Here is a 22821-nt window from a genome sequence, read left to right as displayed (position 1 = left end):
GATTCCCCCCCCCCTGAATTTCCTGAACCGTTGGAATGCTTAAAAAAACAAACCGCCTTTGCACCAGTCCAGTAGGTCAGTTTTCCCGCATGTTGTCAAATTCCAGCTCCATCAGCCCCCTTAGCCTAATAGTCAGGGATGAAGGGGGTGGTAGTTGGCAACATCTGGGGAGCCAAGGTTGCAAGTGATTGAACCACTGTAAGAAAGGGATGTTGGGAAGAGAACAAGCATCATCACCATGGTGTGAGCAGGAATCAGGACCCTGGCGTCCTCCAGGTGATGCTGTTCTCCAGCTCCTATCACCCCTAATCATTGCCCATGCTTCATCTGGAGGGCCACAGGTTGCCCACCCCTGTTGTAAAAGGTGTTTGAGGAATGGGATACATGAATGAAGATGTAGAAATGTGAATGCAGTTGCATTTGAGATTAGAGTTATGGGTAGAGAAGGAGGTACTCTAAACACCTCTATAACTTATTGTGGCTCTTTAATATATTTCACATTCCTAGGTGCCACAGTCAAGATTTTAGGTAAGCTAAAATCAGGGATGAGATCAAGAGCTCCTTTAGGTGCACCTTATGACTTATTCATTGGCATAATGAGTGTCTCCTCACTCCCAAGCGGCAGAGCACCATCCATCCCATGCCATATTAAAAGCAGGCTCGGGCATTTTTCTTCAGCACCTGTTGTAGTTTGCTACAGGCCTGCTGTATTAGATGCGCAAAAATGGTTGGTTGGTTCTTCAGATCCTGACTTAGAATTTAGCACTGTCGTCGCATGGACTCAGGCTGCAACCCAGTGCACCCTCAGGAACAAAGCTTAATTGAATTTGGTGTGGCTTATTTCTCATTTCAGTATGCTTCCATTTGCACATACGCATTGTAACTCAGAAAGTCCCCAATTTAAATCTCATCTTAACCATTATTCAGTGGCCCCAGACAAGCCATTGTTCTCTAATCCCATCTGCAATGCAGAGATAATACTGCCTTATAGTATAGTGCCATTGTAGGAATAAGGGAATAATATAGGTGAAGAGCTTTACAGCTGAACCGTACGGCATCAATGTAAAAATTAATTTCCCCAAGCCACTTTTTAAAAAAAGACCTAAAGATGTTTGCAGAAGAAAGATGTGTATCGGAAAAGAGACTTCAACAGACTTTGTCCCATTTTACTGCCAGCTCCTCAAATCTGTTTTAATTCTTGCCCATTAATTCTACAGCTTCCCCAGCTGCTGGTCTATAACAGTTTTTCAGCCGTGGCGAATGAAGTCATCACATACCAGAGCGTTCCTAAGTCTGCTTTGTCAAGACTCTGGTAGGGGAAGGGGCCGATTGTGCCTTGAGTACCACACACCAAAAGACCCGATGTGTAAATCGGCCCTCTTCCGCCTTCCAAGACCGTCCCTGAAGTAAAAAAAAGAAAACATCCATTGGGATAGCAACATGCAGGAGAAACACAGGAAGTAGATTCCGCAGTAGTCTGGTAGGGTTGAAGACGGAAGAGGCTTCCTGAATCGCAAAAGAAACCCAGAAATCTGGCGGCAACTTGAAATCCACCACCACCCATTGCAGGAAGGTAGCATGTTTGTTGCTGCAATTCCAGGTTGAATCGCAGGAAAGATGGGAAACTCAACATCCTCCTGCCCTACAGCTTACTTCTCTCACACACTTCCACAGAGCCTCCTGCTGTCGAACAGGGAGGGGACAGATAGGGTCCTTGACAACATCACCTCGACACTGTGCAATTTCTTACTACCGAGAATGCGCCTGGGTAGAGAATTTCAACCTGTGTAGCTGTCTTCTGTCTCTTGCCCACCCCTCACCCCTTCAGCAGCAATAATTCAGAGTAATTTTAAACATTCTCCTCCGGAGACAGCTACCTTCCAGCAATCTCAATCATATATAATATATATATATATATTACACGTAATATACACAGCATCATTTTACAAAAGTGCCTTGGGCAGGCAATCCTTCCTGCTTCCAACAAGCGTGCAGCCTTTTCTTCTTCCCCATTTTAAATCCCGGGCAGGGAAAAAGATTCTAAACGCTTCCCTGCTTCCAGTTTAAGGGGGAAAGTCTTGTGTTTAAAGAAGTGTCCAGTTGAGGATGTGGGCTTGTTACCCTACTGTAACATCAGGCTCAGTAAAGGTACAGCCAAGTCAAAGGGACTCCATTCTCGTTCCCCGCCACAGGCATCTATTGTGGTTTGTAGGGATAGCCATCTTGATGTCTCAGCTGGGGCTGTGGGCAGGGCTGGGTTCAATGCTGTCGCTCACCAGGCACTCGTTGGATTTTAGGCTGGCTAAAGACTTGGAACTAGGCAGGGAGGCCAGAGAGCCACAGAGGCCCAGCATTGATGGGGTTGGGTCCTTTCCTGCAGAGAAAAGTAAAGAAACAAGGCTTCAGAGAGATGTTCCTACAGCAGGATCTTAAATTATCATGAATTTAATTTTTTTTTAAGGCAGTGGAATTGGAGTGGGGCTTCATCTGAAAAATGAAGACCATCCTAAATCAAATTTAAAAATGGCTGTCATTGTCCATAGCTGCTTCAATTTTTCTCGGGAAAATTTGTGTGTGTGTGTTTTTATTGATACTTATTCAATGATATACAGAAATATATACCCCTTTGTATCTTTATAATATACCGAGATAAACAGCTACTTAGTCTAAAAGATAGCATAGTTGGAAGGAAGAAAATACAAGAAAATGAGAAATCTAAAGAGGGAGAAAGCAAGAGAAAAGAAAAAAAACTAAAGGAAGATAAAAGGACTTTCTGCTGTCTGCAGCTGCATATGATACTTAATTCTTTAAGATCCAACCATTCTATCTTCCATAAACCAGTATTTTGTCAGTCTTCAAATCCAGATATTACAAGCTCATTTTCTCTTTCATGCAAAAAGTCCATAAGAAGTTTCTGATCCCTTAACAAATGCTAGTAATGATTTTTCTCTAATTAAACATGTTAGCTTAGCCGTCTCAGCAAAGCTCAATAATTTTATCAGCCATTTTTCTGTAGCGTCTTTAGGAAAGACAATTTCAACCCCAACCTTCTGCATGGTGGGAGAGGGGGATCATACAAACACTGGAAGAACATGCAAAGGGATCACCGGGGCTAACCCTATGCATTGTTAGATTTCCCTGACATCTATGCCTTCAACAGACATAGTTCTACGCCTATGCAGATAAAGCTTCATGGGGGTGGGACTCCTTCCAGCATCTTGCTTCACATGTGAATGTTAGTGTGGATGGTGGCAGCATGAGAGACTAGACCCATAAGGCGCTGCACACATTGTTTTCTGCTGCTATAAGCTCAGCTCTCAAATGGCAATTCAACAGCTCATGGTTTCCAGTCTTTGGGTAGGGGAGATGTGCAACTTGAGAAATAGGAGGTGCACATCATTATCTTCCCACCCAAAATAATTTAGTGTGTGTTTGTAAGAAGCCGGTGTAGCACAGTGGTGGGGATCCCCCATGATGCTCACCTGGGTTACTATTGCAACCTCACATAGTTCTTTCAGAGGAAGGGAACTGTGTACACTGACTTCCTCTCTTTGGAGGTTAGGTGCTTGTGTCCTGGGAGATATGAAACAGCAGCGCAAAGAGAGTGCCTTCGAGCCTCTGCAAACAAGCCCCTTCCCTCGCCAGAACCCGCATGATGAATTTGGAAGGAAAAGAACCAGCAGGGAAGCTTATTATTATTATTATTCCAGGCAAGCTTAAGCCCTGGCACTTGTTTCCAGATCAAGCAGTGATTTTTCTCAAACCTGTGCGAAAAAACTTACCCAGTGGCCCCCAAGGTTCTCCTTCATGCTTCCCTTCGCCCATCCTTTGGGAATCCGAGCTCAGGCTGATCTCTGCCGACAGCTGGTCTGTGCTCATGAAGCTGTGCCTGACGGGAAGAGAGAACGAGAAAGCGGGGTGGTTGTGGTGTCACCTACATCAAGAGACCTAAGAACTTTCAGCCCCTTTCACCTCCAGGTCTCTTCCTACACACGCTCTTACCTTCTGTACATTTTGGCTTCGGAGCGACTCTCGTTGCCATTCAGAGTCCCCAAAGAGGGCCACTGGTTCACCAAGGGTGCTGCCATTTCCTTGGACAGTTGGGTGAACTGGCTGTTATCCGATGGGATCAGGCCCGTCCTGGGGGCAGAGTGGGAGGAGGGAAGTCTGGTCAAGGAGGAGGGAATGCAACCTGTCAGCTTGAGGCAAAAGAACTAGGGCGCATTGCCGAGTTTGTCCTGCCTAATTCAGTGCAGGCCAAGGGCTATCTGACTTGTTCCCTTCTATAATTCCCTTGGTCCGCTGTTGTATATTAAATGTACATACAAAGCAATCATGTATACCCAGGATTCCTTAATGGCTAAGGCTTTGCTGCGTTATGCAATCCTGAGTAGGCGCTTGCAAGCATAAAGAGGTGTCTTGCGGGATTAGATCTAGTCCACTAATTTTTGTAAGAATCCCAGCACCAGAAATAAGGCAGGTGTCCATGGGCAGGACCGTTGTCTGCCTCCTCCTGCAGTAAAACGTCCTAGCTCTTAATCTTCAGTGGAAATGAAATTCTAGTTCTGAATTCTTGATGTGAATCTAGTCATTTCAGATATTCTTTAATTCTATCCACAAAGTGGACATAGGGACACCTGTACAGCTCTCATCCCACGTTGAAAGGGAAGACCTAAAAGGATATTGTAAGCATGTTTCACTGAATGTACTTGCTGACATCGCCCTTCAGAGCCTTCTGCTCAGCTAAAGCGGGATGCAGTAAATGTGGACGTCCACATATAAAAGTTCAAGAATAATTGAAGAGGGCTAATGTGTCTTTAGATAGCGTTATTGTCCGGGATTAGGATCTTTAGCATCACAAACCCAGAATATTTTCAGTTACTCAGATATGGACTTAAGAAGTAAGGAAGTCTAGCCACTGTTTTCAGCAAGAGAAATATTTCCCCATCTAAAACGTTCCCCAACCCACCCTGCCATTTTTAAAATTGAACTGGAAAATGAAATTGAAACGTCTGATCTCAAAGGGACAAAATGTTTTCCCATCATGTTGATATATTTCCAGTAAGGGGAAAAGGGAAATCTCTACCCCAACTCAACTCCAACTCAACATTTCAGGAGCCAACATCCCAAATTATGCAAGATTCTGGAGATTAATTCCAGATCCAGTTGCAAAATAGATGCTCTGAATGCAGATAAGTTCAAACAGCGGGGGTCAGAGAAGATTGATTCTACAAACCTTTTAGGACATTTGCTAAAACGTAATGTGAGAAATCATGATTTCTTATTTGTTTTTTTGTAATCCTTTTAAAATGATGGATATCCACAGACCCTACAAGGAGTTCCAACAGGCCTCCCTCCAACATGGGGCAAAATGGTAGGTTCCGTGGGACAAGCCACCCATCTATGGTGGGAAATTGAAGGGGAGGGGATGAAGAGTGGGACAGGAAGCTGCAAAGAGGCATTCCCTTTCAGTGTGGGCCTGGCTGGGGGCACTGGAACAGCGCATGCACACACCCAGTGTGGGGGCAGGACAGTGCGAAAGTTGGATCTACTTACAGCTGTTCCTGCAGCTCCAAGATGACACCCTCCAGCTCCCGTTTCTCTAACTGGTTCTGCACCTTCACCTCCTCCAGCCTCAATTGCAGGCGTTTGTTCTCTGCCTCTAGGTCCTTCAGCTGTGACTCTCTCAGCCGAACCAGCTCCTCCAGATAGCCCTTAGACACAAAGTGTGTGGAGCAGAAGATAAGTGGATTACTTACGAAAGAGAAAGGTTAGCCTGGTGAAGAAAACTGCCCTGTAAAAGTTCACCGTATAAGCAAGAGCAAAGGTGTGGTTATGTACGAGACCAGGGCTTCCGAAACTTGGGTCTCCAGCTGTTTTTGGACTATAACTCCAATCATCCCTAGCTAGCGGGACCAGTGGTCAGGGATGATGGGAATTGTAGTCCAAAAACAGCTGGAGGCCCAAGTTGGGCTCCATCTAGCTGGTACTGCTAGATGGAGATAGCCTGGTCACAATTATCTATGATCGGATATCATGTTTAAATGACTATAATGGGAATTTAATAGCCCATTCTTCCGACCAAAGGTTCCCAGAATGGATTACAACAAATTGAAACAACAGTAAAAGCAGCATAAAGCCCCATCGTCCTCAGCCTGAAATGGCAAGTATCTAGGATGGCAGATTTTGTTGTGCAACAATATCTGAATGCCACAGGTTCCCCACCCCTGGGTTAAGAGCATCAAACTGGAAGTGGGAAGACCTGGGTTCAAATTTGTGCCATTGAGCTATCCCTTACCGCCCCCCCCCAACCCCAATGCAAATACTATATGCAGAGGAAGGATTTGCCTCAGGACCAATGGATGGGATGAGATTATTTGATATCCTTTCCATATCTGCTCTATTCCTGCTCATTTTTACACACACACCCCAAGCTGATACAATTTGCAATTTTAAAATCTGCCAGCAAAGATGCATTTACAGTGGTACCTCGCAAGACGAATGCCTCGCAAGACGAAAAACGCGCAAGACGAAAGAGTTTTCCGTTTTTTGAGTCGTTCCGCAAGACGAATTTCCCTATGGGCTTGCTTCGCAAGACGAAACGTCTTGCGAGTTCTTGCGAGTTTATTTCCTTTTTCTTAAAGCCGCTAATAGCCGCTAAGCCGCTAATAGCCGTGCTTCGCAAGACGAAAAAACCGCAAGACGAAGAGACTCGCGGAACGGATTAATTTCGTCTTGCGAGGCACCACTGTAATGCCATTGCGGTTTGGTCCTCCAAATCATGCGCAGCACTTGAGGTCCAAGTACCTTTTGTGCGTAGACAATGCGGAACTTCTGCTCCATCTTCCGCCATTTGTTGTACCAGCTGTCTTCGGCCGTCACTAGCGGTAAGTAAGGGTGGTCAGGGGAACTGTCTTCACTTGTACTGCTCTCCAAGCTGTGCCTGTCCTCCTCGTCACTTAGGTAATCATAGCTGCTTACAAAGATTAAGATGCCAGTTGCATTGAAAGGAACTGAAGTAAGAAGCATATTTCCTTGTTTAATGTTCTATTTGAATGGTTTGGGGAACCCCCCCCCCCAAAAAAAATTCCTGTCATATATGATGCCAGGTGTGGGGTAGGTGACCAAAGCAGGGTTGCAAGCCAAATAGGGAGGCCTGGCAGCCCGAATTGGGGCTGCAGGCTGGAGGTTTTACACCACTGCTAGTAAAAGACACCTTTCCAGACTGCCCAGGGCTGGCCCAAAACATTTTGCGGCCTGAGGTAAAGGATATGAACGCACCTCCCTCTCCCACCTCATTCCATGTACGAAAGTTGACAAGACTGGAAGTTGAATGTTACTTTAACGCTAGCAATGGGTTAGTGTCCTTTACCACACCTAGTCGGCTTAGGGGTACAGGGAAGGTTGTGGGACAAACACAGCTCTGTCTACTCCCTGCTCCTCAGCATCTGCTGCCTGAGGTAAGTTGCCACACTCTGCCTAATGTTAGGGCTAGTCCTGCAGCCATAGTGGCATGAAATATAGTGGTACCTCTGGTTGCGAACGGGATCCGTTCTGGAGGCCCGTTCGCAACATGAAAAGAGTGCAACCTGCAGCAGCGCATCTGCGCATGTGTGGGTTGCAATTCGCTGCTTCTGCACATGATGTCATTTTGCACTTCTGCACATGTGCAAACGGCGAAACCCGGAAGTAACCCTTTCCGGTACTTCCGGGTCGCCATGGGACATAACCTGAAAGAACATAACATGAAGCGGACGTAACATGAGGTATGACTGTAGTAAACTTTTTAAGTAGGATAGAGTGGGTTGTATCACTCTGCAGCTACGCAATACCATTTTTGAATGCTCCTCCACATTAAAAACAAACCAAAAATGTCCTTCTGGTGGGGGCGACTAGCACAGTTCCCTCTCTTATTCTGCTAGTTTTCTATTTGTATAGAGGTTTTGTTTTGTTTTGTTTTATGTTGGGGAAACATTCAAAAGCGGCGTTCCCCAACTTGTAGTCCAGAGTGGTTGAATTAATTCTGCCACCTCCAAATTCTACCACATTCTCACTGCACTATCCTGTAACGTGTAAACCCAGGATCATTCTGAATCACCCTCACTTTTGACACATGAGATGTCTGTTTTTACGGCCCACCTTATTTTTCTGTTTGTAAGATGCTTTAAACATATTGGTCGCATTGCATTTTATTGGCAACAAGCTGAAAACTACCCAAATGCTGAATCTTTTGTTCAGAACAACATGTTCAAGGAACCCTCTAATGTTATCTTTCTTAGCCTGGGCCCTGAACTTCACACTCAAAGGTTGTCTGCAGAAGCAGTAGCTCTTACCTCTGGGTAAACTTCAGGTATGGAGTGTAGTCAATAACCACAGGCGTCTTGCCATCCATAATTTCCCCTTTCAGGCAGAAACTGCAAAACATGATCACAACAGGAAGGAATGCAAAGGAAAGCAAGTTATCAAAAGCTATCTCAACACACCTGTCCTTTAGAACACTCAGATGGTTTAGGATTGAATAAAAATTTTCATATCATGTACGTACAACTAAGTGGAACCTTGTAAACTAACAAACCTGAGGCACCTTAAAGGCTAAAAAGTGCTGCAATTCTTTCATGACTACATAAATCTTCATGAGAAGATTTGGCTCGAGATGGCTGCATAACTTTAAGCTAATCTTTAAGGCCTTTTTTCCTCTCTCTCTTTTACTAAACAACAGCAACCTTTGAACACGCTGAGACTTCAAAAGCATTGTGGTCCCAAGGGGATGCAACCTCATACCAACAGAAGACAGTGGAAAGCTTCTAAACATAGTTATTAGCCCAATCTAGGTCTGAAATCTGAACTGCCAATTGAAATTGACATGACAGGAAGCAGGAATGAGGGAAGTAAGACTCCGAAATTTATGAGCAGGCGGTCAGAAGGCAGCAAGCTTTCTCACCAATTCAGATGAATGAGGAATACTTTTGCGGATGACTTGAAAGAAGCCTTGTCCCTGTTTAATCAAGATATTCATGCCCAAATGCAAGAGGTTGCCAAAACAGCCGATAAGCATGGACATTTAGGAAACTGGGCATGGAGAAAAAGGAAAATGGGGGGCACTGGGCTAATATTTGGGGCAAGGGACCCCCAAATTGGTGGAAGATCCAGCAACTTTTATATTACAGTGGTTCAAAGATCTCAGGACAGATTAGGAGCTCTCCTCAGGTGACTTTGAGCACATCTACAGAACCACCAAAATGGCAGAAATGCTAGAGACCTCATAGTGAGAGATGCTATTGCTGTTGTATAAAAGAAAAAGTGCATCTAGCTTTGCACAACCTGTGTGTGATCAAGTATCAAGGCATGCCAATTTGGTGTAAACCAGAGGGGAAAGTACAGCAAGGAGGCTGAGTAACAAGATTGATCAACATAGTATGACTTCTACCAATGCTGGGTAATAAATTAAAATGTTGTTTCTAAATGTTGAGAGATTGGATATGGCAACCAATAGAGCAAGAACTGCTGCTCTTTGGAAAGCTTACAAACCGGATGTCGAATTTCTGCAGGAAACACATCAGAGAAAGCAGAACACAGAAATGTTATAAAGCAGAAACTGCTGGGCAAATACTGTAATCCAATGCCTACATTTCTTCTAAACTAGAAGACTGGCAATAATATTAGCTAAGAGTCACCGGCTGGTAGAGGCTGATATATGCAGTGATCTGAGAGGCTGTTATGTGTCTGTTAAAGAGGCACTAGAGGGCAAAGCAGATTTATGATGCAATCGCTTTTCCAGCTGGGTTTGGGCAAATGATTCATAAATGTAACTTAGCGCACTTATTAAAAGGCAAGAGCAAAAGTGAGAGCAAATGGCTCTGGCTCAGTTCTTTGGTTTTTTGTTTAATCTGAGCAGAGGTATGAGGCGGGAGTGCCTTCTGTCTTGTTTGCTTCATTTTTGTAATAGAAACCGTGGCCAAAGTTATATGAAGTAATCTTAAGACAGAGGGCTTTATAGAGGGCAGGAAGAATAGATATGTTATTAACGTGTTCACGGATGGTGTTTTACTGATGCTTAGCAACCCAAAGGAAGCCTTTCCTGAAATTCAGGGAACGTTGCTTATCTTCATGGAGGCAGCTGGCTTGGAAGTAGACTACTCTGAGTCCTCAGTGCCATGCGGGGAGACCCCTCTAGAGGAACAATTACTGCTGCAGATGCAATTTGGATTGCGACTGCAACCTCATAGCATCACACATTTGGGAATAACAATCCCGAAACGTTTACGCCGGCTGAAGAAGCAGAATGTTGAGATGCTACTTGAGGACTGTAGGAAAGACATGGATTGTTGGCGAAAACTTAATCTCGCTCAGCTAGGCAGGACAGCCACAATTATTATGACTCTCCTCCCTAAGGCTTATTTTCCTCTTCCAATTTGCCTAGAAAAAGGAATGACTGGGAAATGGCAAACATACATTTATGGTAAGCGATCTAGACTTACTTATTCCAGATCTTGAGAAGATGAAGGGTTGGGAGTACGGAGCCTTCACCTTTATTATATAACCTGACCAATCAGGCAGTTAATGCCTCAAATAAAAGTTGACCCTGAACTGGATTGGGTCTCAATAGAGCTTGGGAATAATTATAAATATTATCGAGCCCTACAGTTCAGAAGATTGCTTCTGAACATGTAAGGTAAAGGTAAAGGGACCCCTGACCATTAGATCCAGTAGTGACCAACTCTGGTGTTGCGGTGCTCATCTCGCTTTATTGGCTGAGGGAGCTGGCATACAGCTTCCGGGTCACGTGGCCAGCATGACTAAGCTGCTTCTGGTGAACCAGAGCAGTTCACGGAAACGCCGGTTACCTTCCCGCCGGAGCGGTACCTATTTATCTACTTGCACTTTGACGTGCTTTCGAACTGCTGGTTGGCAGGAGCAGGGACCGAGCAACGGGAGCTCACCCTGTTGTGGGGATTCGAACCGCTGACCTTCTGATCGGCAAGTCCTAGGCTCTGTGGTTTAACCCACAGCGCCACCCGCGTCCCTTTTTTCTGAACATGTACAGAGTACCAATTCTCCCTCCACAAGAGACAAAGCCCCAGCTGGGGGTGACACAAGAAACCACCAGAAACATAGCAGAAGATAAGTCAGCATTCCTTAGTGCATATGGTTCCCCATCCCAATAGACATAACAATGTAAGAAATATCTCTTAAAGCAATAGCACATTAGGGCGAATGATCTGGAGAATAAGATACATACCTGAAGTCTATGGCACTGAGCCCTATCAGCATCCCTGTGAGAACGGTTGATTCCTCTCTCAGCATGATTGCCCCGTCATCATAAAATCTCCTGTAGGGAGGGGGACAGCCTTTTGATTATACTGGGGGACAGGGAGGCACAGGGGAAGAGAGTGGAGCTGTTTTTTCTTCAGCTATGTGGCTTCCTCAGTTCTGCTATCTCAAGCACTTTTCATGAAAACTTGGGATTCTGCGTTGCTAAACTCTCGGGAATAGAGCCATGGTGGACACCCTGTGTACACTCGCTGTGAGGAAATGGGCAAATTCTCCAAAACAGATCATTTATTTAATTCATAACATTTATATTCTGCTTGACTGAAAAAAGAAAACACACCAAAGCAATTTACAGAAAAGAGGCCTTAATCTATAAGTGAGGTCTTATTTTATGAATTAAATTAATGAGCCCTGCGTCTCTCTTCTTTATTAGAAAAGGGACTATCAATAAGTGTGAGTTTTGGGGGGTCGGGGAAGGGTGTATAGATACAGATAGCATTATAATCGCCTCTTCCAGGAGGCTGCATATATTGGACTTTGTTTTAAGGTCTTGAAAGTGCAATTGTAGGGCTTCAAAAATCTCCAAAGCAGTGTTGGCAGAGCGGCAAAGGAAAATAATGTGAGCACGTGAGAAGGAATGCCTTATACCCCAAATGCGCTTTGATACAAGCCCCAGAGATGCCCACCTGGTGGTTCTGGTGTCCCGCAGGGCTGTGGTGATGTACTCGGACATGCGCTTCTCCATCAGTGCCACTCGGATCCATGCCCGGCCCTAAAACAGAAAGTTTGTTAAAACAGGCGGAACTGCAGCTGATTTGCATGGCTGGTTCTAATACATTAGGTTGTATTCAGCTAAGTTCTACTCAGACCCATCGAAATTAATGAACCTGAGTTAGTCGTGTCCATTAACTCTGCCCATGAGGTAGTACTGAATGCCACACATTGTGACCAACTCAAGTAAACTTAACAAAAATTACCTGAATGGGGCCTATAGTTGGTTCAACATGGATCTGCATTGTGACATCAAGACGGCTTTGGGGGGAAATCTTAGAAAGCCAGGTTACCATTAACCAACTTCAAACAATGCTGCTTTATAATATATGGGTTTTAAGGAGTCTTTGTGTGCTTCCATTACTGGTTTGGGGAGTGCTGGATCCTTGAGTTAATCACAATCCATATCTACATACAGTGGTGCCTCGGGTTAACAACTTAATTCGTTCTGGAGGTCTGTTCTTAACCTGAAACTGTTCTTAACCTAAAGCACCACTTTAGGTAATGGGGCCTCCTGTTGCCGCTGCGCCGCTGCTGCAGGATTTCTGTTCTCATTTTGAAGCAAAGTTCTTAACCCGAGGTAATATTTCTGGGTTAGTGGAGTATGTAAACTGAAGCGTATGTGACCTGAAGCGTATGTAACCCGAGGTACCACTGTATATATCCTAACAATATCCTGTCATTTATTCATTTTTACAAAAAAAAACCCCAAAACCCTATGCTTTGAGGAGTTTCTCCCTAAAACAGTTTCAATCCAAATTGGGGAGGGAAAGCACACACCATCAGGCAGCATTTTAATGTGTGAACACAGCCATTGTCTCTTACTCAGACAGTTTCCTCTCTAAGACTGCCATCCTAAGATTCCTTGCACTGGATTCAGTCCAACTGAAATCAATGGGGCTCACTTCTAGGTAAACATGGACTGAACGGACAGGATTAGACTGCGTTCCAAAATGTTTCGCTTTGACTTTCCATCATTATCACCATCGTGGTCAAGGATGCCTTGGTTCAGACCAAAAGTCGTAAGCATGATAACACACACCATCCGATACTAACATCCATCATAATCAAATATTTCATCGCCAGCCTTAATGGTTGCTCTTTCATATTCTCTAGGTCAGTAAATCATAAACTGTGTGCTATGTGTGCAATAAATAAAATAATTTAAGGCTGCTGTGGGCAACAAGGACCCACCCACAGTCAAGGCTTGTGCATCATTGCATCACTTGCATTATTTATCGACTGCTCTGGCCTTGTTTCCTTCCAATCAGCCTTGACTGCACTCGGATCGCTCTGCTAACTCTGCATCACTGTGAAGGGATAATTCAATCACTCCCATCGTAGAGATTCCCGAATTGTCCATTCTCAGAGGAGGCTGCCCATTAGGCACCTCTGGTTGAATCACTGCTCTGGGTGCATCTCTTTCTAGTCACATCAAGATCAGTGATTCATACAAAAGATGGTTGAGTCCCACTCCGGTTTGGCAATTCTTGCCTCGCTGCTTGTAAGAAAAGTGTGCCACCAATTTTAATTTAGAAAAGAAAGGTGCTTCAGCTGTCAGAAGTTTGTGACCCACTGTTCCACACATTCTTCATGAAATAGATGAATTAAATTTGATAGGGTTGAGCTCTGTATATATACAGGCAACATTGTTCTAATAAATTCTGAGCCAGATAAGTCGATACTGGATGTGATAAAAAATGATGAATGGTTTTTAAGGTAGCATATTACAAGATTAATGTTAATAAAACAAAATTGTTATCCTTTCTTTTCTCCTGAAGTAAGCTGCTTAATATAAAATCTCATACTAATCTGGTATTCATGGAAAACAACAGCAGCTTAATATAAGGGAATTGTATTTACTAAGCATAGAATTTGCATCTCACAAATCACTTAGTCTAACACCCCCACTCTGCTAATGTAGTAGATCCTAATAAATTTACTCTCGAGAAGCTGGGGGGAAAACTGCTTAGGGGAAATTGGTAAAATTGCTTTAATGGCAAGGTGTGGATGTGACACAATGATCAAAAGGAATATATGTCGACAGTTTACAAAATATTAATGATTCAAAACAGAATATGAAGAAATGACAGCTTCTAATCAACACATGTATATATCTGTGTTGAACCAAAGGTCCTGGAAGCTCTTTCTATCAAGGAAGTTGCAGAGTAAATAAGTCTGAAGCATTTTGAAGAGTTTTGGATCTTGAAAGGGAAAGATGTAACTGGTTGTAAACTGCTGTTGTAAATCGAATAATCAATTTATACACCTGTGTAAACTGATTAAGTAGGTTTCCGAGCACAATTCAAAGTGTTGGTGTTGACCTTTAAAGCCCTAAATGGCCTCAGCCCAGTATACCTGAAGGAGAGTCTGAGGGTCTTCTGGCGGTTTCCTCACTGCGAGATGGGAGGTTACAAGGAACTGGGCAGAGGGCCTTCTCGGTGGTGGCGCCCACCCTGTGAAACGCCCTCCCATCAGATGTCAAGGAAATAAACAACGATCAGACTTTTAGACGATATCTGAAGGCAGCCCTGTTTAGGGAACTTTTTTATGTCTGGTGTTTTATTGTGCTTTTAATTTTGTTGGGAGTCGCCCAGAGTGGCTGGGGAAAATTATTATTATTATTATTATTATTATTATTATTATTATTATTATTATCCTGTACGAAACTATTTTCCCTTCCTTTTTAGTGGTATATCTCTGTCCTAAGGTAGTCATCCTAGAATTGTGAAATGGAAATAAGTTGCTAATATTTTTTTTTTTTTAAATTTTGTAGAAGCATGGCAATAACCATTTTGGAAAAGGGATTCCCTTTCTGCATTATTTCAGTGGTTCCCTGTGAGCATTCAGCAGCACAGCTGCAAGGAAAGGGTGAGCAACAGGGCTTGCCTCAGTCAATGAGGGCTTCTGACCTTGGCTCTAGAGGTGCTGATGTTCTCCATGTTCTCAATGCTACTGACGCAGTTATTCGGGACTTTGCTACAGGCCAGGCGGATGTAATCCCAGAAGCCACGTTGCCCATCGGAGCTGAACCAGCTGACAGGACCTGAGGAGGAGGCAGGGAAGACACTTTGTAAACAGTAAAACTACTGCCTATCTATCACCCACCAGCTCTGGAAAATATTCTGGTAGCACTAGCCAAACAAACAAATAATATAATCCAAGGGCATAAAAACCTTGCTCAATCTTCTTTCTCAAGCCTTTCTTTTGCATCAGCTCAGGGATAAGGAATATATGGGCATTCAGATGTTGCTGGACTACAGTTCCCATCATCCCCTATGCTGGGTGGGGCAGACAAGAATTGGAGTCCACCACCATCTGGAGGGGGACATGGGTGGTGCTGTGGGTTAAACCACAGAGCCTAGGACTTGCTGATCAGAAGGTCGGCGGTTCGAATCCCCACAACAGGGTGAGCTCCCGTTGTTCGGTCCCAGCTCCTGCCAACCTAGCAGTTTGAAAGCACGTCAAAGTGCAAGTAGATAAATAGGTACTGCACTGGCGGGAAGGTAAACAATGTTTCTGTGCACTGCTCTGGTTCGCCAGAAGTGGCTTAGTCATGCTGCCACATGACCCGGAAGCTGTACGCCGGCTCCCTCAGCCAATAAAGCGAGTTGAGTGCCGCAACCCCAGAGTCGGTCACGACTGGACCTAATGGTCAGGGGTCCCTTTACCTTTACCATCTGGAGGAGCACAGGTCTTTCACCCCTTCTCTAAATGATAGACCTAGAGGCAGGCATGCTTGGCGAGGCTCTGCCATACACTTTGGAACTCCAGACTGCTAACTATTTCAGTATCAGATGTCTGCCTGGGGGAATGGTTCCGGTAAACACAGTGGTTAAGAACACAAGCGATTAACTGGGAGGAGGAAACCTAACTAAACTTTCAGCTTAGCCATTGAAGTCACTGCTTGGCCTTTGACAAGCCACTATCTCTAGCCCTCAGGCACAGGCCTTCAGTCTGGAACAGGGGGATAATAATACAGGCACACATCACAGGGTTGCAGTAAGAACTGCAAAAGCTAGGCCAGGAGCAAGTGCACTTGGTCAGCCAGCCAGGGTTTGGAGAAAATACTAGGATTAATTAAAAGGATTTCCCTGCACTTGATAGCCAGGAAATGCACTTATCCGAGCCAAACTAGATGAAGTGCTGCTCATGCAGTTGACAATCCCATGAATGGCTCCTAAAAAGTGAATTGGGGGTGAGGATCCTGATCAGGTCCCCTGCACTGGGGAAGGAGATCCAGTTGGAGTGAATGGGAGCTGCCTGCCCTCCCCAAGGCAAACAATAGGCATAGATTGTCCAGATCAGGGCTGCAGTGGAGGGCAGGGAATGGGTGAAAGTCTCCCAGCCTTTATACCAGGGTCCCCATCAGGACTGGCCCACTGCATCTGCAGTTTACTTTGTGAAAGGCATTTATGCAATTTGCTAATTGTGTGCACGGTATCGCTTCCAGCTTAGCCCTCAGTCAAACCTGCAATGCTGTCGTTTCCCTGCACCACGACATATGATGCAGTATTTGCTCAACCCCCATATACATTGCATAGCAGGTGTTGGGGGGGGGGAGAACCTCTGGCCTCCAGAAGCTGCTGAACTACAACTCCCATCAGCCTCAGCAAATATGGCCAATGGCTAGGGATGGTGGGAGCTGGAGTTCTGCAACAACTCTCTCGGAGGGCCAAAGGTCCCCCACACCTGCTGTGTAGCAATAGTGCTGAAAATGAGCACAATAAAACTAAGAACGAGAGAGAGAGGGGGGGGGGGAGGAGATCACCCATCAGTGCAAACCCTACCATGATCCCCCTTGAAGCGATGGCTGAGGATGTGTTCTAGAATAGCAGCGAAGTTCACAAACTCCTCTGATGAGTCATCAATGGGTTCTATGGTATATTTCTCCAGCAATGTTTTCACAGAGAATCTACAGAGGGAGGCCAAGAAAGCAAAACAAAACACCATAACCAGGTTTGAGTATGAAGTGTATGGGGAGAAAGAGGAACCCAGCTTTGAAGAAGGGCTTTCCCCCTCCCCAGCTTATTCTTGACCAGTCCCCGACAAATGGTTCCTCTCATTCTTTCCAAAGCATGAGTACGAAGTGGTCTCCTCTTCCTCCCTCTTCCCCAGAATAGAAAGAGCCTTTGATAGATTTCATTCAAACCAGAAATTGCTATCAGAATGCTTGGGTCTCGGCTCTGGGAAATGTGAAGTGGCTTCCAGACATAAGCAGAGTGCCTTCATTTCCTTATTGAACATACACGGCCTGCCCCTCCCAAACATCTGGGATCGCAGCCAGCTTTCTCTGATCACAAGGTATGGCTTTCAGGAAAGTCAAAGCCCCAGCTCTCTTTTGTTTCTCTCTTCAATTCACCACTGATCATATCAGTGACAATATAGTCCCTTCTCTATTTGCACAGCACCAAGTCCATGGTTCTTAAACTCTCTCCCTTCAGGGAGCCCTTTACATATCAGCTGGCCTGTTAAAGGATCTCAAGAGCATCAGCCACAGAATCCCTCCTCCTTGCTGCCACAGAGGAAAGTGGGACATGCTGGGTTGCATTCATTGAAGCCCCTATTTATCCATTTTCATCACCCTGATATGAACATTATGTCAGCACAAGGTCCTTGTGCAGCAGAATGTTCTTCCCCTCTGCTCATTCATTGAACAGTCCTGTTTTGCTTCAAATCCAGCAACACTGAATGAGATCTCCTTATCCACAACCTAATGGTGGCTGCATATGCCTAGGTCTACCTAGGGTGGCTGTGTGTTCTACCTTACAGAGAACAGTCCTCTGTTTTGAAGATCCTCTTATGTAAAGGGCTGCCCAGCCTAAGTCCAGTTTAAAGGAGGAGGAGGTGGCGGCAGAACGAGGGCTTTGAAGCTGCCTATCAGCAAAGACCCCCACCTAGACAGCAGGCCTATCAGAAACTTAGATCATCTGGACAGTCTTCCCCACTATGGTGAGAGGCATTGCATTTCTATTTAAAGCGCAGGAATGATTTATAAATTTGCACATATACATATAAATTAGCCTATGCAAATCTTATGCAAATCAGCACCATCTCCCATCTTCTGCTGCCTCTTTACCCCCTGCTCCCCCACAGCCACACTGGCCGTCTCTGCAAAAAATAGAGGCAAGTTTGGAAAACAATGAACCCGAAGCCCTGTGCAACTGTTTTGTTATCCTTCCTGCTCTATCTCTTTCTAACTCAGTGCTGATTTTTTCCCCCTGCAGGCAGGTTTGCATGGATCGTACTCTTGACGCCCACACTGCCAGCTGGCCCTGGGGCTGTTTGGAGCTAAGGTTTGTCAGCAAAAGGCAAATGGATGGAAGGAGAAGTGGTTTTAGATGCAGTCGCTGATATCCAAGCTCTGAGATGGATCCTATGCTGTTTGAGGCTTGTCAGTTAAAACCTCAACGATGTAGATGCCATGCTGACTTGTTGTGTGCTCTTGATCGCAGGCCAATAGGACTACGGGGTGAATCAGCACAAGGCTCAGAGGGCTGGATAGCAAGCGGCAGACTTTGGGGTCTCAAATTTCAGCGGCACCCTTTGTGACACCAAAGTTTGGCACCTCTCGCCTTCCATTCTACATCATAAATCTGGCGCCCCCAAGGTTCCATACCCAAAGCAACCAGTTGCACTCCCCTAAATCCACCTCTGTGGAGGAGTCTCCTTCAGGGTATTCTTACCCCTACCATCTACTCTCCTGGGTTCCCGGGTTCTTTTTCATGCAAGATTTGTGGCAGTACGCACAGTGAATAGCATACCTTCCAACATTTCTCTGATGAAAATAGGGATGTCCTATTCAACAACACAATTTTATTAGTTATACCCTGCCCATCTATTCCAGCCACCCCGAGTGGTTTCCAACATATATAAAAACATAATAAAGCATTAAACAGTAAAAAAACCAAAACCCTTTCCTGCCTTCATATGTCTTCTAAAGGTTGTATAGTTACTTATCTCCTTGGCTCAGGGGTCGCATAACTCCATACCCTCCAACATTTCTCCGCTGAAAATCCGGCAACAGTTAGTCATTCTTACTGAAAACAATGGCATGTGACTTAGGCCCCATCCGCACTATACATTTAATGCAGTAATATACCACTCTAAACAGTCAAGGCTTCCCCCAAGGAATCCTGGGAACTGTAGTTTGTTAAGGGTGCTGAGACTGGTTAGGAGACCCCTTTTCCCCTCACAGAGCTACAGTTCTCAAGAGTGGCCCAACAGGCAATTCCTCTTCCTTGAGAACTTGGGGAACTGAATCTCTGTGAGGGGAAAAGGGGTCTCCTAACAACTCTCACCCTCCTTTAACAGGCCACAGTTCCCATGATTCTTTGGGGGCTGAAGACATGCTTAAAGTGGTTTGATACTGTTTTAAATATATACAATGGTACCTCAGGTTAAGTACTTAATTCATTCCGGAGGTCCGTACTTAACCTGAAACTGTTCTTAACCTGAAGCACCACTTTAGCTAATGGGGCCTCCTGCTGCCGCCGTGCCGCCAAAGCCCGATTTCTGTTCTCATCCTGAAGCAAAGTTCTTAACCTGAAGCACTATTTCTGGGTTAGTGGAGTCTGTAACCTGAAGCGTATGTAACCCGTGGTACCACTGTAATGCAGACAGAAACTGAGTAAAAATTAATTTTTGTTGGATTGTGCCCAGAGACTACATTTCTGGCAGTTGCTGGTGATGAATCCATCGTGCACGGAGTTAACAAGTCCCCTTAAAACAAATTGTTGCGATTTTTTCAGGGAAAAGGCAAACCAGAAACTGGTCCACTAGGATATGGGAGGCAATACTGATGGAGAAACCTAAATAAATTCAAGGTTCTACAGGTGCCTTTCCACTGAAGTGCACTTTCGACCCTGGTTTTCCTGCACAGCATTCTTAAAATGAATTATAGGTCTCACACAAAACAAAAACAAACAGTTAATGGTGCAATCCTGTGCACACTTACCTGGAAGTAAGCCCCATCAAACACAATGGGATCTACTTCAAGGAAACTTGCATAGGATTGCACTGTAGATGTCATTTTCACTGGAAGATAGGAAGCTGCCTTATGACAAATCAGACAACTGGGTCATCTAACTCAGTACTGTCAGCAGTGACTGACAGCTGCTCTTCAGGGTTTCAGGTGGGCCTTTATGCCACCACCATCTGGAGGTGCTGGGGACTGAATTTAGGGATCTTCTGCATGCAGGGCAGATGCTCTGCCACTGAGCTCTATCTCTTCCTATTTACTTCTGTTGTACTGTTTAATACCCACCTATGTGGTAAAGTTTGCATCACACAGGAAAATGCAGACCCACAAATGCTGTTGGCAAAGGCATGTAAAAAACTGGACCCACCACCAAACAAATATGTAAAAAAGTGTTTAGTGTATCTATTTAAATATCTTAATCTCTTTTTTCTTTCCAATTTTTGCATCTTTTCGCAGCTTTGTTATGTTTTGGAATAATAGTACTGTAATTAAAAATGGAGAGTTTTTGAATCTTCTTCATCAATATCATCTCCTCTCTGTTCTTTCCCTGCTTCATTCTTTAGGCACTTTATAAATTAACCATACAAGCCACGGCTAATGTAAATAAATAAATAAAAACTTCCTTTTGCTTGCTTTGTGTGCCAAGTTCAGCCGAAGACCATACGATTACTTGCATTTTGAGAAAGTGTGTGAATATTTTTTCTTTGATGATATTGTAAGTATTAAGCACCCATAGTTTTATTTTCCCTCTCTCTCTACAACCCCCAAATTATGTACTCCCAGTTGTATTGATCAATTCAGCTTCCCTTTCCCATACCTTTCCCAATTCTGCTGTATGTTTCTTCTGGAAAGGGCAATTAGACTAGGGGACCAATTTTAATTAAAATTTCCAACCAGTCCTTGAAAAGATGTTGGGCAAGACAGAGAAGCAGAACTTCCTTCATTGAGGAATACAAATAGCACAGTAACCCATTGTTCCCGGCCCTCTCATTGGATATACAATACATGATGCCAGTGCCAATAAACCAAATTCTGACCAATTTTCAAGCAGTGATATTCTGCATTTACTCTTACTTCTCTGCCAAAAGCTCTCCCCCAAGCTCATGGTAAGGCCCAGCCTTCACTTCAGTTACATATCTCAGCCTACTACAATAGGCCTATTAACTCTTCCCCTTCCTTTTAGTTCCCCCCAATTTCTTTTTTAAATTCTTGGCAATACTAGATTGACAAAAAGCCTGCCCTTCCACCTAAAATGGGGCCACCTTCTCCTAGCTTCATCAGTGCTTGTCTGAGTGTGAGACACAGGGTGGGAAACCGGCAGTCCTGGTACAACAACAGGCTGATGTCTCTGCACCAACCTGGTGCTCGCCAGATGTTTTAGACCACAGCTCCCATCAACTCCTGGCCAGCACAGCTGTAGTACAAAAACCTCCTGGAAGGCACCAGGTTGGCGAAAGCTTCCCTGCACCTGGCTCAATGCCTTTTGTTAGGAAAAGGCCGTTGCTAAGGCAGCCACCTCCTGTATTCCACCCTCCCTCCCCCCACTTCTGCTGCTCATAAGATGCTCCACAGTGACGTCACTTCCCACTTCTCATATCTCCCCAACCAGGGTGCCTGCATTCATCTTTGCATACCACAGAGCTCTTTCTTTTCCTTCAGGAAGAGAGGAAGTTAAGTAGGAAGAGTGCCCTGCCCCAACGCCTTCTCTGCCCTACTGTACTTCTTTTCTCTTTGTGGCATTCCCATCACCATCACCTCCCCTCACCCTGAAGGACAACAACGTGCAGAGGGGCTGCAGGCAGCAACCTCTCACTCTTCTCCCTCCTGCCTCCCAGAATTTTCCATCTTCAGTTGGTCCTCTGAGCAGCACTTCCAAGCACCAGCCAGCGAGTTGCCTACTGGGTGTAGGTCCCATAGAGATATATAGCTAGCGACTGAGGAAGATTCTCCCCCTAGTGTGGGAGAACCTCCTACACGGCCAGATTCCCCCATCATCCCCATGAAGGACACATTTCTGAAAACCAGGCCTACCCTACCAAACGGAACAAACACCCCAACGTTTGCTCCTCATCTTTCCTTGTTGACAAATTGATTCTGGAAACACAACAGACCCTCTTCTGCCGATTCCTCCATTGCCTTTGGCCTGTTTGTCCGTCCATTTCTTCCTATTAGCTTCCCCTCGTTCCCCTCATTTATCACCCACCCTTGAATTTCACAACCCCTGGTTGCATTATCTTTCCCCTTTATTTTTTTTAAAAAAATAAGCTCCCCCCACCTTCCCAAGGATATTGCTGTCTTCTGTTGTCACACTGCCTGCCTGAAGCTGTACTGATCATCTCAAGCACCATTTCCAGACGGGCTAACAATTCTATTAGACATAAGATGCCAATAATCGGAGGTTTCGTTTCTGTTATTGTTGGGAAGCCATCCACCTTCACGGAACAGTTCCACCTCATCCCCTCGCCTAGCCTCCTTGCCATCCTCTCCATCTTAGGGGACGCAGGATGGTCTTCCCACCTCCACCCTCGGGCGTGGGGGGGGGAGGGTTTCCTCGCCCGCCTCCGCTGGCAACCCGAGGCGCTCTTTACCTGCAGACGGTGATCAGGTTTTTCCTCTCCACGGCGATGTTCCTGGAAGAGGCTTTCTTCGAAGAGAGCCCTAGCGCCATGGTCGACTGGAGGCAGTTCGGTTCCATCCAGGGGAGAGACGCTCTGGGTCCTCCGGGTGGCGCCCCCTCCTCTTCCTCCTCCTCCCCCTCCTCCCCACCCCCTCCCCTCCCCCTGCCTCTCCTCCCTGCC

The 22821-nt window shown here is 45.2% G+C and overlaps 1 protein-coding gene across 2 annotated transcripts; it reads right to left on the bottom strand.

The window, feature by feature from the left end:
* Positions 1–1164: 1164 nt before the first annotated feature.
* Positions 1165–22773, bottom strand: RUNDC3A (RUN domain containing 3A). 2 transcript variants are annotated; one of them, XM_083471673.1, is made up of 11 exons: positions 22612–22773; positions 16833–16957; positions 14955–15088; positions 11958–12043; positions 11240–11329; positions 8334–8414; positions 6808–6973; positions 5557–5714; positions 4003–4167; positions 3783–3889; positions 1165–2374 (listed from the first exon to the last, which is right to left on the bottom strand). In XM_083471673.1, the coding sequence occupies exons 1-11, from the start codon at positions 22716–22718 to the stop codon at positions 2232–2234; spliced, it is 1362 nt and encodes a 453-aa protein (XP_083327799.1). In that variant the 5' UTR covers positions 22719–22773; the 3' UTR covers positions 1165–2231. The 2 variants fall into 2 exon arrangements, with proteins under 2 accessions (XP_083327799.1, XP_083327800.1); XM_083471674.1 differs by having other exon boundaries at positions 4003–4140.
* Between the last annotated feature and the right edge of the window lie 48 nt (positions 22774–22821).

This window comes from Podarcis liolepis (assembly GCF_965112155.1).
Source record: "Podarcis liolepis genome assembly, chromosome: 13".
Classification (NCBI taxonomy): Eukaryota; Metazoa; Chordata; class Lepidosauria; order Squamata; family Lacertidae; genus Podarcis; species Podarcis liolepis.
This window is presented reverse-complemented; position numbering and strand designations above follow the sequence as displayed.

Bases quoted from the DNA above. Each gene is read 5' to 3' on its own strand.
- RUNDC3A (XM_083471673.1), bottom strand. From the start codon at position 22,718: ATGGAACCGAACTGCCTCCAGTCGACCATGGCGCTAGGGCTCTCTTCG. The intron at 16,958-22,611 runs GTAAAGAGCGCC...CTCCCTCTGTAG, and splicing joins AACCTGATCACCGTCTGCAG to ATTCTCTGTGAAAACATTGC. The intron at 2,375-3,782 runs GTAAGTTTTTTC...TTTTCTCTGCAG, and splicing joins AGAACCTTGGGGGCCACTGG to GAAAGGACCCAACCCCATCA.